Below are 16587 nucleotides of genomic sequence, written 5' to 3'. Positions count from 1 at the left end.
TTAAATGACATTCCCTCAGATGTCAACCTAATGATCTGCTTCTTGGCAAATTCTGGTGTACTATCCTTACATCAGTTCCCAGTTGTTCCAGCCCAGTAGTACATTAATCTTCTCTCTCTACTGGACACTAGTGGCTTGTATAAAGCGAGTTCATACTTTGAACACACATTTCTCTCTCTGGTACTTTTCTGTCACCTTTCTGGGAATATTCAGAGCCTTGTGACCAAACGAACATGAATAATCGTGAATTTTCTCTCTTAAAAAAAATCACAAGTAATGCTGAAGTCGTATGTCAGAGGCTGCAATGCTTTCGTTGCTGGCACAGGCCAAGTTTGCTCTTCATTATTTAAAATGCAATAAGGTAAAAAAAAAGGCATGAGAAGTTCGCAGTGCAAATATTCTTTGGTTTACTCATTAAAACAAAAGGACACAGCAAACAGCAAAACACTGGCAATTAAATAAACAGCAAATTCTTTATATGCTTCCTAACAAAAAGTCTTTATGTGTTTGAAATGTATTAACTTCATGCTTTTAAGTACATTACAGTGTCTAGAAAGTCACATTTTTTTATCCCCAAAGGCAAGGCAAGTAGAAGATGAGGGAGAAAAAGAATGATGAAAGGTAGGAGGGAAGAAAAGAAGAAAAAAAAATTATTCAAGATTCCATTTTTCCATTAGTTAAATAGTATATAACACAACAATAAAACTAATTTCTGTTTCTAGTTCCACTGTACAGAAAGCAAATTGGTTTGGAATTTATTTTCAGGTGATCAAGCTTTCTGAATTCACATCATCATATACATCAGCCTAGTGTATAAAATATACTGACTCACACCTTTTCAAAAAGAATTGTGACCTATTAGCAGGAGTCTAAATATCTTAAGGAATTGCACAGATAAGTCACTGTGTTTTACCTTATCATAGGCAGAGTTAAAATTAGGTACCGCAGGTGGTTTCTAGGGAATACCCTTCCCCAGTTAGGCTATTATAGTGTAGCTTATTCCTCAAATAATCCCCATATATTCAAAGGAAGCAAGCATCTGTGCGAGTCTATAAGGATCTATACTTGGTAGCCTTGCAGACAGGAAGTTTTCAGCATTGAGCTGGAGATGAAAAAGCCTGTTAAGACTCTGCGTGACAGAATCACTGATACTATTTAAAATCGAATGCCTCATAAGGGCAACACTAGGAAGCTGTGATCCGTGCAGAGAGCATAAAGGACTATAAATGAATCAAATATATATACTTTACAAATAAGTCAAAGAAATTATAGAGGGTACCATCACCATGATAGTCTGTTACCAACATTACTGGACTCTGATAGTTTAGAAATAATTCTGTAAATCTATGAAAGATGTGGATTGTCTGACAGCATATTTTTTTGTTTTGTATATCTGTCTTGCAAGACTCTTATTCTACTTGGACTGTTCTGTCTTATTGTCTTTATCCAGCTGTTTCCTTAGGCAAAGCCCAGTAAAAAAAGTCATGTGCAGTCTTTCTTCCAGATGGACAGTGAATAGCAACAGATACCTCATAATAAGCAATCAATTTAATAAAGGTATTTTGGAAATATTTGCCATAATGTAAAAAATAAACCTTTTTGCATGCTCCCTTATTCCTTCATAAATCAACAGTGTTCCATCTACAAATAATGCATAGGAAGTCAACTTTAATACATGTACTTATATGTTCCCCTCATCTAGCATTTTGTTGACACCATCACAAAGTTTCTGCAAATGGAGTTTATAAGGTCCAAAGGGATTGTACAAGGCAGCCAAAAATTCACAATCAGAGAAGTGATCAAACACGTTGTTGACACGTCCATGTGACTTTGCAGTTAGGTGACGCTGAATGATTTCATGAAGTAGCTCTCTACAATCATTTAACAGTTTGGACAAAAAATTCCTGTCAAAGGTATAATCCACCTGATGGAAACTGACCACGGTCTTGGCCAGCTGATGAACCTTCTTCTTGAATTTCTCCATCAACGCTATTTCATCCTGGTTAAACTGGTTGTTCCTGTAGAGAATTGCCAATTTGAGGACTATTTTAATAAGGTTTTTGATGATTTTCTCTGCTTCCTTTTTATTTTGTGTGTATTCCTTTGTCACTCTGTAGAGCTCATCTAAAACATCACTGCTTGTGTCATCAATCAAAGTAGTTGCTATTGATTTGGACACCATTTTTCCAAGGATCTTCTTCTGGGCCTGAATGGCCAGACTTTTGGAGTTGAAGACATCTGTGGCCACTGGGGGAGAAAAAAAAAAGCATGCAGTCAATACTTAGTAACAGACATACTGTGGACAGTTGAGGAATATTTTCATGTCTATCCATTCATATTAGTATTACTAACTGCTGCAAAAATAATGCAAACTTATGTATGTAGTCAACATCTTTTCAGTCCCTAAAACTCTGTTGTCTTCAGGTTTACAGTCTTTTAGACTGTTTTACTTCTAAGAAAACAAAAAATGAGATAGAACTTGCTCAAAAATGGTTTTAAACCTCTGTCTATATATAGAGGTTTATATATGGGGATTTTCAAGTTGAGGCAGTAAACCTGCGCTATTTGATCAGATGAGTCATAAGATTCTCATATTCATAATGAAATCTGAAACCATGACTAACCCAATGTCGTGATAATTACCACTGCTACTCAATTAGAGAGAGTAATTCAGTGAATTGATTATTGTAAAACTCTTTCCTGCTTAGCATTTTACATGGTCAGTGAATTCAGATCCCACACATCTATTATATTTTAATAGATATATTTTATACATGTATACATATACATATACACATACATATATATATGAAAATAAAATATATATATATATATAAAAAATAATAAAATAGAAACACAAAAATCCTTGGTCAGCAAACAATACTGACTGTACTGTTACCAAACCAATACTGAGATGCTTTGGATGCAATCTGAAGCAGCTAGTTTTCAGAGGGGAAACAAGTGTAGATTAACACTTCTATGTCCTATACTTAATGCAGAAATAGCCAAAACTGAAAAGTCTATGGATCGCCATAACACATGCTACCATAACCTCATAAGAAATCCTTCTGTGACCAATACAGTAGATCCTAGAGCAGATTTCCACCTCCAAAACTATGCTTACTTGCACCAATATACCCAATGACTGGTTTGTCATTCCTTCAAATACTTAAAAGGCCCCAAATGTTCTTTCAGAAAACCTTGTTTTGTGAAATGTTACTGCTCGTGTTCTGCTGCATGTGACAACTGTTTACACCACGTTCCCTTTGCAGCGCCTTCCCCACCAAGGCAGATGTGAATTCGTACTTCCAGGTTGAAGGGTCTGGGAGACGGCAGCCTTTACGCTGCAGCTTCCCTGGAGTCTCAGACAGGCTGAAGGAAAGGTTCATCTGTTTACATTTACTTCACATATGGAAGGTTTGCTTTGCAAACACAGGGCCTGGAAACATTTTTTATTTTTTTCTTTTAATGAAAACATAAACTCTGCAGATGCCAAACAGCAAGTCCCTGAGTTTGGAAAAGGTTTCGTCTTAACTGTTTGTATTTGGGCAGCTGGGTGTGTTCAGATGCAGGGTGCCTCTGGGGTTCCTGCAAATAGAAGGAACTTGTCCTTCAGGACACGTGAGACACAAATCTATATTTTTTCTTCAACAGTCTGTCGAAGAAAATAGTTTTTCTTCAACCCTTGAGAAACTTAGTAACAAGCTCCTTTTTTTGTCATCGCAGAAACTTTCAAGCACGTTTGTTTCAAGAGACTTTCAGTGCATACCTGTATTTCGTTTTGAAGCATGAAGTGTTTGAGCGCATTTTTTAAAATCTCTACTACATGAGGACACTCAAAAACCAAAGAACCCATTGTTAACTATCTTGGGCAAAGCATTCACGATCACAAGACAGACACGTTTCTCAACCACAGGAAGACGTTAAAGATGCTAAGTAGTCAATCTGAACTGAAAGTATTTGATTCACTTTTTGTGTTTTTAAATATAGAACTGCAACTGTTACTATTCAAATAAAACTAATCAAAGTATGTCAAAGGGTGGTCAAATGCGAGAACTCAAAGCCAATGCTTTACACAGACCTACAGATGAATGATAGCTTTTTTTCCTCCAAAACAGGAATATTGATTGTTCTTTCATAACTTTTATTTCTTAAAGACTTCCCATTTACTAACTGCTCATGATGCCTTCTGTCTGACACTCCACAAAGATATACAGATGTTCGTACTAATAGCAGTTGTTGTTTCAAAGTGTCTTCCATAAATTTGCAGAGAATCTGCCCCCCCCCCCCCCCCCATATATACGTATTTTAAAATGTTCTTTCCAGGATGCTGTAGGTATTCTTATAAAATGCCAACTATATCACACAGAATGCTTGCTTCCAGCAAGTCACACACAAACTCAGGTATGGCTCTAACAATTTACACATAATAACCTGCAAAGTATCAATTTCAAGAAAGTGAAGACATGGCAGTTTCCTAAAAATTTTACAGTTTTTCAACAAAATCCCCCTTACATTACATCACTGAACATTTGACAAAGTGGAGCTCAACGCGTGATTACCGTATACTAAGCAAAGAGGTATTAAGCTCTTAATGGCATTTCTCTAAAAACTGTGTAAGTTTTGGGACTACCCATCACGGCCTATTTTCTATCTGCTCTGCAGTACACTAGAAGTCAGCTTCATTTTCCCTGTGTTATTACGTGGGTTCTAATTTTATTGCTGAATACATAAATATCATACTTCAGTATTTCAGTCAACCCAAAAAAGGAACTTGCAAATTGTTCGTATTTTATAACCAGAATTTTCCCTTATTGCCCTGATGGCAGAAAGACCTAGAATGTGTATCACAGTCAATTGCTTAAGCAGTAAGATTATAGAGCTCTTTTGGACCAAACTTATATACTTCCTTAAAAAAATAGTAAAATTATTACTTACTTGTTCGCCAAACGGAATTGCAATTGTTAATGCCGACAGCAGAAAGAGAAGCAAAATACCCAAGGTGAAGAACCGTCCTGTGGCTTATTTATTCCGCTAAACCCAGCACACACGCTATCATGCACTTTGAAACGCTGTCAGAAGCTATCACAGAGTGAACGGGGGGTTTTCCCCCTCACCGTAACGGCAGCTCTTCTCAGCTACCTTTCTCTCCGACCTGCAGCGCTTCATTTTGCTTTGGCACCTCAGAATGCAAAAATACATCGCGGCGGTTTCACTTCCTCGAAAAGAGAGCCGAAAGGAAATTGCACTGCTGAGCAAGCACAGCAACGCCAATAGCCGTTACTGCTAACTGACAACTGGAACAATTAGCAGAAAAGGGAGGGAGAAGAAAGGTCCTGTGACTCGAAAGGGCAAGGGGACGTGTCAAGAAGAGGTTAAAACATTAACCTGCTCCCTGCAGATACTTGTGTGTATGGGAGACGCCTGGTTCACGGGTCACAGGCTGCTGGTGAGGGGCGGCCGCCAGCTGCTCCTGTCACCAGCCCCCCCCTCCCAATGCGAGGGCAGCCCAGCATCCCCCTTCAGACCTCCGACTACAGTCTCAGACGCGAGCACCTGAAAATAAGCCTGTATATCCACATTTAGACAACTGCTTAGGGCAGCCTCACTCGCTTAGGGTTGACTGTAGGTAGTCACCTTTTAAGAGTGACTACAGTAGCTGGCCAGGATGTATAAATCTCTGACCACACCTATTGTATTGACAGGTCCCAATCTTGCACATACAACTGAAATAGTGCCACTTCTCTGCTGGCCTACAGCACACCCAGAATTTGGGCAGGGAATCTCACTGATTTTAAGCATCTCACAGATAGTTTTTCCTCATGATTACTCTTTATAGCTCCTGTTTTCGTTCCTGTGCAGTTTTACACTTCACTTCTTAAACGCGTATCATCAAAAAATACCCCTTTGAAATCAATGGATGCCATTTTCTGTACAATCTACACAAATAAACATGATTATGTTCCAGTAGAGCCGTCCCTCCGCAGGGGGGAGCAGACCAAGGGGAAAGACTCTCAGTGGAAATCCTGCCTCCGCTACTTCAAAGTTCATATGGTCTTAGGGATAACTCCAGCATCTGCAGAGTCTTCTAATTTATGATTTAGAGGAGCACACAAGTTGATAGAGACTGCCTCCTGTGAAAGTTGGAAGCTTATTAATTATGAAACTTCTGGATTTCAGCAACCAGCAGTCTGTTTGTTTAACAATAGTATTTTGTTTGTTAAAGTCAATAAATACTGGACCTGTAGCATTCTGGATCGGTTTTCCCCAAAATATTTTACCTTACACATGTTTTCCTTAAAACTGTGGTGGAAGTATATGAGAATTTAGAATTGTGGGTTAATAAGCTCTCAGAAGACTGGTATAAAAGTACAAGAAGGCTACTACTTACGGCTGTGATGCTGACTTTTCCCTGACATGGAAGCAAGTACACCTCCCTCCACACTGTGGCAAATGCCTATTACCAAATACCGTGTTTCTCAACTCCATTTAAACTAAATTAAAAAAAAAAAAAAGTAATTGGAAAAAAAAAAAAGTTGAATCAGATGATTTCACTGCCTTGAATCAAGGCAGGATGTTTTTTCCACAAGGTAACAGCCGACGGTAGATTCAACATCACTTGCCGTTGAGTGCATTCAATCTCATGTACATTGACAATACCTGAGTCACGGAGTATTTTTAATCTTGTTGTAATAAAGAAGGACAAAAAAAAAAAGCACCCAGTAAAAACTTCCAGTGAACCGTGTTAAATTCCATGGGCAAGTCAGGAGGTGAGCTTTCTGACATGACCTGCATTTCTAGTGTACGTACTTGCTATGTTGATACAGCAGTCCCGGCGGAAGAGAGAATGTGACTGTGAAGCCATTAGTAACAACGGCTGCTGCCTGAGATCCTGTTCTCATTTTAGTGATTGGCATACCACGCACTGCACCAGTACCTGGTGAGCGCAAGGTCCAAAAATGACAGGTTTTCTTTTTTAGGCAAGGCACAAAGGACATTTACACGGGATTAGGAGGAAAGAGACAGCACCGACCGAGCACTTTAGGCAGCATTTAAAAGACTGTGTCACATAGCTTTGGCAAATGTGGCAACTGATTTCCTGCCGGGCATCCTGTGTGGACGAGTGCGTTTGCCCCTCTACAGACCGCGGGTGAGAGCTGCAGCAAAAAGCCCGCGCGCGCCGTACTGAGCGCACGTTCAGCCAGGCTCCCGCAGAGGGACAGCATCCTTTCCCTGGAGGGAGGCAACTTGAAATCAAGCGGGATTGACAGGGCTACGCTCCCCCCGGGTGTATGTGACCATGAGTCATGCACCTCCAAAATCATGAGATCGCCTAGATATCCAGGGATAAAAAAAAATTACTGAATTTTTACATTTTCTCGTGCCTTCTGCTTTCTGGGTCTTTGCAGGGCTACCCTTGTTTTCAGGAATGATAAAGGCCAGAAGCATTAGAAAAATAAATACACTGAGGCATATAAATATATGACTTCATGCATAAATACATGACTTCAGTAAGGTAAAGCTCAGATGGCGATAAACTGCAAGAGTTAGCATCAGTGAACCAACGAGTCCTGCAGTACAGAACAGGCAGAAATAGAGTCATAAACCTGTTACCAGGGCTGTAACAATTTTCACAAGGTACTTATTCCATGACGATAAGATTAAAAAATGAGTGGTAGGACACAGACTATGAATTCTTCAGATATGAATAAGGTAAGCTGATTTTTCTAGCTGCCACCATGATTTACAGCTTCTTCTTAATAACCACCTGAGTGAGTCACGGTTGCAAAGAACTTTTTTTGGTGTGCGTTTTTTTTTCTTTTTAAAACAGAAGAGTCAGTGTTGTGATTCTTATCTAAGTATTTCAAAGCTTCCTGGGTGAAAGGTGTGTTAAATTTAAACTTTTAAAAAGCACAGATAAAGTCCTTGCAACGCTGAAATCATTCCAAAAACACAGCAGTCCCCAGACGGCCACTTCAGCATTTTGGCCCGTCTGCACGTTTGCGTCTCTTCACTTGTTGGCTTTTCAAAAGCTGATGAAAACTGAAGCTCGTACCAGACATGCAAGACCAGACAGCGCTCTGACAGCTTTCGCTCTTCAACCTCAGACACTGGGACTGCAACTTCTAAGCTGGCTGATGGCAGGGGTGAGAAGAAACCAGGGCAGCCACAGAGTTTATGGAAGAAAGGACTGCAACAGGGCAGATAGCTTGGGCAAGCACCATCAGGCAGTGGAAAACCCAGAGGGCAAACGACTAAGTGCAGAAGGAGGGGAAAAAAAAAAAAAACCACACCAAAAAAACAAGGGCCCTATACAGTACTTATTTCTTCCACATACATCTCTACTTTTATGATTCAGGTACACAAGGTCCTTATTCAAAGAGCAAATATTTTATTTGGCACTTTGTTTTTGAAAAGGGAGATTTATATATGAATATCGATTTTAACTAGAAAACAGTTTAAACAGAATTTTTCAACGCATACAAAGCATTCGTTCATAAAGGTAAGTAACCTTTGCCTACAGTTCTCTTAATAGGTACAGTAAATTGTACTAAATTCTCACTCACCATAATCTTTACTTAGTGAGCATATTATGAGAACGTTAATTAGTCGAGCAATGTGTACTAATTTTAACAGTCACACTGGAAGGCCTTCAAAAGAAAAAATACCCAATCTGAAGCCAAGCCTAATGCATGGCAAATACTGCGTGAACAGGTTTACTGGATTTGGAAGTCAGCTCTGAGGCTGCAAGTCACTCTGAAGCAAGAGTTAATCAAACAATTTTGGAAAAGAAATCTGGCTAATCAAGCATTTTTTTAAATATGCACTATGTCTAACCTGCATACTCATACTAAGAGTGAGCATACATTCCACAGCAGGAACACGGGAAAGATAAGAAAAGCTGGCAAGCACCATTAGGAACACCTTTTTTTACTCAAAAAAGTGCTGAAGAAGTCACTATCAATAGGTTTGCAAAACACATATGATATTGTTATATGCTTCCTGATTTTGCTATTTGATTCTAGCCTTAATGTATCACGTGTCCAAAATTTGACCAACAGCAAAAGATGACCCACTTTCTAGCTGCAAAAATGAAACAAACCATGAGAAAACAGAAAACAAAATACTTTTTTTGATCAAGAGGTGAGAAGAACTGCCAAAAAAAGTACCTGGAGGTTAAGGCTGGGCAGTGTGGCACGGGAAGATGCTATTTCCAACAAGAATGTGAGTGCAGAGTTCTGCAGTCCCATGAGAGCAGTCTGTGCCAACAAGTTATTCTGGTTTTACGTGCCTGTGCTTCCCACAGCCACCCTGTGCATCACATGATACATATACTGTAGCTGATTTAGAAATTTAAAAAGCCTTCTTAAAAGCCCTTTTTCCTAGAGTCTCTGTGTGGCTTTTAATTAACACTGCAACTTTAATAAGAAAAAAAAATCAGATTAACTTCTGATGACTGCTCTTAGATTAGCATATTTTAAAATATTTTGGATATTAAACTGAGAAAATGACAGTCACACTGAGTAGGGTCATGAACTTAATTTGGTATTTCACTTCTTTGCCACCATTTGTTATCCTCGCTGGAATGTAACAACAGGTGCTGGGGTATTAAATATGCAGCCTGGATATTTCAGCTGTTGGCCATTTCAGGGCTACGTCAAGTTCCTCTGTATCTACCAGGTATCCATGCACACTCAACAGTAATATAGCACAAATCTTTTCATAGGAAATAAAGGGTATCTTAGGTATGCCTTCTGATCAAGCAAATGCAATGCAGGTACTGTATTTTTTGTCCAGCATAAGAAATGTGTACCCAACTGCAGCAAGGCAACAGCACCAAGCTCCCTAACCCAAGAGGAACTTCCAATAAAATAATCTGGCCATTAACAATTGAATGTTCTACCAAAAGCTGAAGTTTAAAAAGAGGTATCTAACTGCTCTTACAAACATCCTGGCAGAAGGACTGTCTTCTCACAAAAAACCCTTAGCTGTAGGCACAGGACCTAGAGTTCAACCGGAGAGCTTCTGGCTGGAATGCAGAAGGAAAAACACCGAGAACAGCAGCCCTGGGGAGCTCTGCATCCATCGGTGAGACTTAAATTTGACATGGGGGCCGGAGGGGGAAAGTTAAGAGGAAGTTTAAGATACATGTGGCAAAAATACAATGAACCGGAAGGTTGAGACAAGATGGCAATCTGCATGAGAGGAACAGGGAACTTGATTATGAGGAGAAGGTAGCAACGTGGCTGTCAAACTGCAAAGGGCATACATTTTGAATAGCATGTAAAGAAAGCCACAGCAGAGGCTTCAGAGAGTTCAAATGACAGAAAGGTTTGTGAGTGATCTTACAATGGCTTTGAAAGTAGTTAATGATGTTCTTCCTGGATTTCTAGTTCTGGTTCTCTGTTCTTCTTAACGTCGATCTGTTCGCCACCCTGTCTGTTTCTTGCAGACAGGATGGGAGTCCCTCGGGATCTCTCTTTCAGTGTAACGTTGAAAGAAGGCTGGATTGCTAGCTCTAACTTTGTTTATATAAATTACTCTTGTATCTTCCACTGGTTGCCCTGAGAAACTGAATGACACCTGTCTCACACATATATAGTTTGATTTCTGTCTTCTCCTTTCTAAAGAAACTTGTGAGGCACTCAAGATTGACACAGCTACAGGCCAGACACAGGAAAAAAACAGTAGTGATTCCCAAGGCACTCCATTCTCAGGTGTCTGGTTAGTATATACTTTTTTCAACATCAACACTGAAATGCAGATTATAAACCACAAGAAAACATACCATATATGGTATATTTTACGTATCAGATACTGGCTGTTCTTTAGGCCTGGGACACTAGTGACGCCTTTCATCTCTTTTGCAGGTTTTAATTTTTCACTACCTGCTTTAAAGGATGAAAGATATGTTTTCTGGCATTAAATGCATGGCTGTCCATAGACTATATGCTTTGTCTACTCTTCTGCACCAATCGTTCATGGTACCTGTGATTATGGAGGACTTGGTGGCTGTAGTGGTCTTTTCCATTAACACTGCTAACACGCATTTCCCTTACCTTCCTCATCCACAAGGAGCAAAATAAACCAATCCCTCAGTTTTAATTTTTTCTCCCATTATTTAGTAGCCACAGCCTGCTCCCTTTGTGTCCATACTACAGCTACCAGGACTTTCATCCGAACTTCCAGACATTAAATCAATGGTTGAGAGTATTTTCCCTCCTTCATTTCCTTACACCATTGCTGTCAATTCAGAACAGGCTCCCCAAGACCCAAATGCACAGTCTCTCTTTTGGAGGCTTTGCTTTGACTCCTGTTTGTTTCCACTTGGTTTGCTTTATTCCTGGCATCTCTCAGTCAAAACCAATGCTCAAAACAGCTGAAAAAATACGCAAAGTATTTCCATACATAACACTTACTGGGGGAAAACAAAAACAAAAACCAAACCAAACCCAAACCAACACCTAAATTCTCAAGTATAAACTAAGTGTCAAAAAACAGGTCCACCACCCCACACATCCTGAGAGTTTGGTTTTGCTTTCATTAGTGTCATTAAATCCTAGTAGAATATAAAGCGTAAGAGAAAAAACATGTCTTTAATACTGTTAGCAACTCGTTCTTCTGTAAAATTAAATCTGGTTAAACATCATATGTGTGACACTGTAATTTTCTTTTATGTCAGTAAGCAGCATCATTTGGATACAGAACTTTGATACCTAGCAAAGCACTAGAAAGCCTATTTATTTTTAAATGTTGCAAATATATTTACTGGCTAAAACTAGACAGTCTCCGGAGGCCCCTTCCAGCCTTAACTGTTCTGTGATTCTGTAAAACCTGCATCTATTTTGTAGTTCACTCCTCAGGGCAAGGCATAGGAGATTGAGTGCACTGGTTTTTACAGCTGTTGACTACTGTAGAATTTAAACGTCCAGCTTCTTTACTTTGCACTGGCATCAAATGGTATTTTTAAGTAGGTGATGAACAGCACTGGTCAGCTATGTAGGGAGATCCACCACCAGGAAAAGTTGTTGTAGCTCGAGATTTTCAGGATTATTACGCACAAAGAAGGAGGGAATGCAAATTTGAACCTGGAGAAGGAAAGGACTCATGTGGTGAAAATAAACACCATAAACCTAAATTTCAAATTAGTTAGATTACATTTTTTTGCACAGAAATAAAAATGTCAACAGTTTCTCTTCACTTCACCATGATACTACTATCGTCTTCTCCCAAACTGCATGGCATTTTGTTGTGGCTTGTTACCTACTGATCAACATCCAAATCCACCATAATTTTCATCTCTTTCATTTGATTCTAATACCAGCTGTTTGTTGCAAAGAGAGGTTATTTTAAATGAACATCCATGACAGTGATGTCCTGCATCACAGTCTTCTAAATATCTAACCTCCAGCATTGAGAACAAGGCTGTGAGCTTGGTGAAGTCATCTTATCATAGATGGAGACACCAGAGCCAATCTTTATTCTTCCCCCTTCTTGAAGTATCCACTATTTCTGTTCACACCTGCTCAAATTCATGATTCATTGTTTCAAGTCCTTTATTAGTTTCTGAAGTAATATTTAAATCACTTTTTCTCCACAAATATTTTTAATACAAATGTTTTTAAGTGAATAGAAACATTCATTCATTTTCTCTTTTGCAAGTAGGAAAAAAAAGCCCTTGGAATCACCAGTGTGTCATTTACTTGCTTTTCCTAATATTAAACCAAGATTTTCTTCTTTCTATAAATAAAACTGTCTTTGTAGAATAGTTTGGTAAAGTGGACATACTAAAAGCAAAAACAGATCTCATGAAAGCTTTGTTTTAAAACAAGGGAATTTCTGCATTTTTCACAGTGAAAGTTTCCTACACACCTCAATGAAGTTAATTAAGTGGGAGCTTGTCTGTGCATGCACTGATTCAGTGCTTTATTAATTCCTGTATGAAGTGAAATGTAAACATTTTGGGATCAAGACTTGAGGGTATCACATTCTTAGGGGTCCACTGAAATCACAGGTCAGCTACCAATGCCGTAGAGAAACCTGCAACTACTCACCTTCATAGATAAGTAAAATACATCTCAGAATATGTCCCTGGATTTCAAATGACAAACCTTTCAAGGATAAACACTCTTAAATAAATTAAACACTAACTCCTACTTTACTGCAATTTATTCTCATTACTGTAAACTGCCATCAGGAACAGGACTCTCTCCAGACAACCCAACATTTGTATATTCTATGTCAGACTGAAATGTAGGTTTCCCCTATTGCTATGCAAAACAGAATCTTTGACTTTTCATTACTAATCTGCGTAGTTACAAATATCAGTACTGAATTCAACAAAAGGTAGTGAAAAATAAATTTATTTATACAGTGTGTATTCAGTCCTCTACATTGCTTCTGCTGAAACAGATCTGTGGTGTTTTGGATCGCAAATTCATCAGACCGAATCCGCCATGCCATGCAGAAGTGCAGGCTCTCTACTTCTCATTGCTAGCCAGTCAAGCACTAGAAATGAACGACAAAAGTGAATTTTGACAGGGAATCAACTGATGAAACCGAATCAAATCACACCCCAACCCAGTCAGGGAATCTTATGAAGAAAACCAAAATTTCTAAGAAAACACCCCAAAAGGATGAATGTAGAATGAAGCTCTCAAAGGACAGGCTTCACAGTTGCTCTCCTCCTTGCTCAAAACAAGGCTGTGCCCAACAGACAGCAGATTTAAGGTTTGTGTTTTTGCTGATGTTATGGTTAAAAGAACCAAGCTGCTGGGAGTTGCCTTTGCACTGCTAATCCCACAGTGCATCCTGTTCAGTAGTCATGATGGAGATGCATCAACAAAAGAAAAAGTGTACACCTACCATTAAAAAACACAAGGAACTTGGCAAATATACTGATGCAGACAGAGAAAACATGAAAATCTGTAGCTTCCAGATTTTGCACGGTACAATAAAAAAAAATATTAATGTCAATAGACAAACATTCAGATTAGTGCTATTTATTAATGCAGAAACAGTCAGTGTAAGCACTCCAATGTCTTTCAAAATCACACACAGCAACTGTTACTACTAACAGTACTGCTACTGGATACTACTGGATCTATGAAGCATCTACCCAATAAGCAAACATGAAAAATTAATCCTTAAACATTAAATAAGTCATTTTGGCTTTAAAGACATTATGAAATAGATTAAATTATTTTTAGCCTACTAATTCTTCTATTGAGTGTGATGTATGAAAAAAGAAAAACAGAAGTTGTTTCATAAAAGCGCAGAAAAATCAGTAGCTCTTTCACACCTCTATGAAATGCTCTCCTCTTACTGTATTTTGTAATCAAATTGTAACAAAAAAAAAAAGTCCAGAAGGTTGAATAACACCTGCAATATAGTTTTCATTTGCTGTATTTATTACTCAAATGTGTTTACAGAGGCTCTAAATGCCTGAGGAGAGCGGGGAGAGAAGCAATTTGGTTCTCCAAAAGCAGTATTTAGTAACCCTTATGAAACTGTCATATTTAACAGAAGATTTGATGAAATGATAAATGATTACTGATGAAAGGAATGATCTGTGCTTTTGAATAAAAATTACAAATTAGAATTAATTTTTAAGTATTACATTTTCCTTATGTTATCCCTGGCACATGTATTAAAAAATACTCACTATTCTCAGAAGCCATTCATTCAGCCTGTTGCTATACTTGGAAATAACACTGATCAAGAACACGGCCTTTCTGAATGTAGGTGTAAGGCCCTTCCCTTCCCCAGACACTTCTTTTGATACTCCACAGATTCACTGACTTTTGCTCCCTGATCTCTGACTTCTGGTCTCATTTATGACAACGTATAGTTTGCAAATTCCTCAAAGAAAGTAACCCAAGGGTCTAAGCAGTACCATAATATAGCAAATGCTGTCAACAACAGATAAACGTAAGGAAGATGGGGAAAATTTAGTCTCCAGTATGACATGAATTCTGTAAGATGGAAAAGATTGGAAACAAAGTACTATCTTCCCATATGCAGACTACCATCTCCAATTTTGGGCTTCCCAATATCTCACCAAAAAAGAAGCTGACAAACTGAAGCAAGTCCATCAGACGGACACCAAGATGGTTAGGGAGCTGGAGCGCACAACTGAGAGGACAGGCTGAGAGTGGTAGGTTTGCTCAACCTAAAGAGTAATAGTGGACCTACCCAATACATCTAACTTGTTAAGTGAATAGTTACAGAGAAGACAGAGCCAGGGTCTTTTTGTATCCACACAGCAAACCAGCAAGGAGCAACAGACACAAGCATCAAGGAGAGTTCTCATTAGGAATGCTTCATAGCAAAGGTGGTCAAATATTGGAATGTGTTGCTAGAGAAGTTGTGGGACCACCACTCTTGAAGACACTATCAACTGGACTGGAAAAAGCCTAAGCAACCTCATTTAACTGTGCATTTGGATGCAACTTCAAAGCTGGCTCTGCCCTGAGTGGAAGGTTGTGCCCAATGACCTCCAGAAGTTCCCTGCAGCCTCAGTTAATCTATGATTCTCTCTATTGACCAAACAGCTCAAGGGACCGTATCTTGTTTGAAATGAAACACATGAGTCTTGCAGTTTGCTATGGATTAAAAGATTTGATCGCACAAGTATAATCATATTAATGGAATTTTCTCAAAGCAATCTAGCATTCAACCCAACAATCGCAGCTAAATGATTAACCTGTTAAGAGTTTTCAGTGATTCTCTGAAGTAACCTATCAGCTACAGCTAGTGCTTATGCCGTGGCCTCTGCTCAAATTACCATCTAGCTTCCTCATCTGCTCCAACAGCACAAGGAAGAGATTGCTAAATATATGGGGTACAAAGTGTTTTACAGAAGATAACTATTCCATATGGACTTCCAAACATGAAGAGAGACAGTGGCCACCTAATCCATTCACAGATGGGTTATCTTAAAGGTTATCCAAAACCAGACACTGAGACATCCCATTTCCTGTTTAATCTTACGGTTTTCATGCCATTGATTACAATTTTGCCTTCAAAGGTTAACATGAAATGGGACTGTCATCACCTGGTATCTGTTCCAATTATGTATGGATAACGCTCTACTTGCATAGTTTGGATCTTCCCGTTCGCTATCATAAAAGCATAAAAGGTTCTAACAAATGCTAGTTTTGGAGAGAGTCGGATGATTAACCTCTTTTGTACAGTTTGTAAAGTTTGGATTATTTCTGGAACTAGTAGAAACTGGGTCTGCTGCAGTTTACCTCCTTGGCTGTTAGCACTTTACAGAATCACGCACAGAATCACAGAAAGGTTCCAGTTGGAAGGGACCTTAAAGATCACCTAGTTCCAACCCCCCTGCCATGGGCAGGGACACCTCCCACTAGACCAGGTTGCTCAAAGCCCCATCCAGCCTGGCCTTGAACACTTCCAGGGATGGGGCATCCACAACTTCTCTGGGCAGCCTATTCCAGTGTCTCACCACCCTCACAGTAAAGAATTTCTTCCTAATATCTAATCTAAATCTACCCTCTTTCAGAAAGTTTGAAACTGTTACACCTTGTCCTATCATTACACTCCCTGATAAAGAGTCCCTCC

At 39.1% G+C, this 16587-nt stretch overlaps 1 protein-coding gene across 5 annotated transcripts in view; it reads right to left on the bottom strand.

Moving 5' to 3' along the window:
* Nucleotides 1-392: 392 nt before the first annotated feature.
* The window catches only part of TNFAIP8 (TNF alpha induced protein 8), a 63627-nt gene continuing 47432 nt past the window's right edge, over nucleotides 393-16587 (bottom strand). For 4 of the 5 annotated variants that reach the window (XM_063321187.1, XM_063321186.1, XM_063321188.1 and 1 more), the window contains one exon: nucleotides 393-2247. In XM_063321187.1, coding sequence (XP_063177257.1) covers nucleotides 1682-2247 — 566 coding nt within the window. In that variant the 3' untranslated portion in view covers nucleotides 393-1681. Of the gene's footprint in view, nucleotides 2248-4938; nucleotides 5232-16587 lie in introns of those variants that run through there. The other variant, XM_063321185.1, reaches the window with a different exon arrangement.

Source organism: Chroicocephalus ridibundus, chromosome Z (genome assembly GCF_963924245.1).
Source record: "Chroicocephalus ridibundus chromosome Z, bChrRid1.1, whole genome shotgun sequence".
NCBI classification, from domain to species: Eukaryota; Metazoa; Chordata; class Aves; order Charadriiformes; family Laridae; genus Chroicocephalus; species Chroicocephalus ridibundus.
This window is presented reverse-complemented; position numbering and strand designations above follow the sequence as displayed.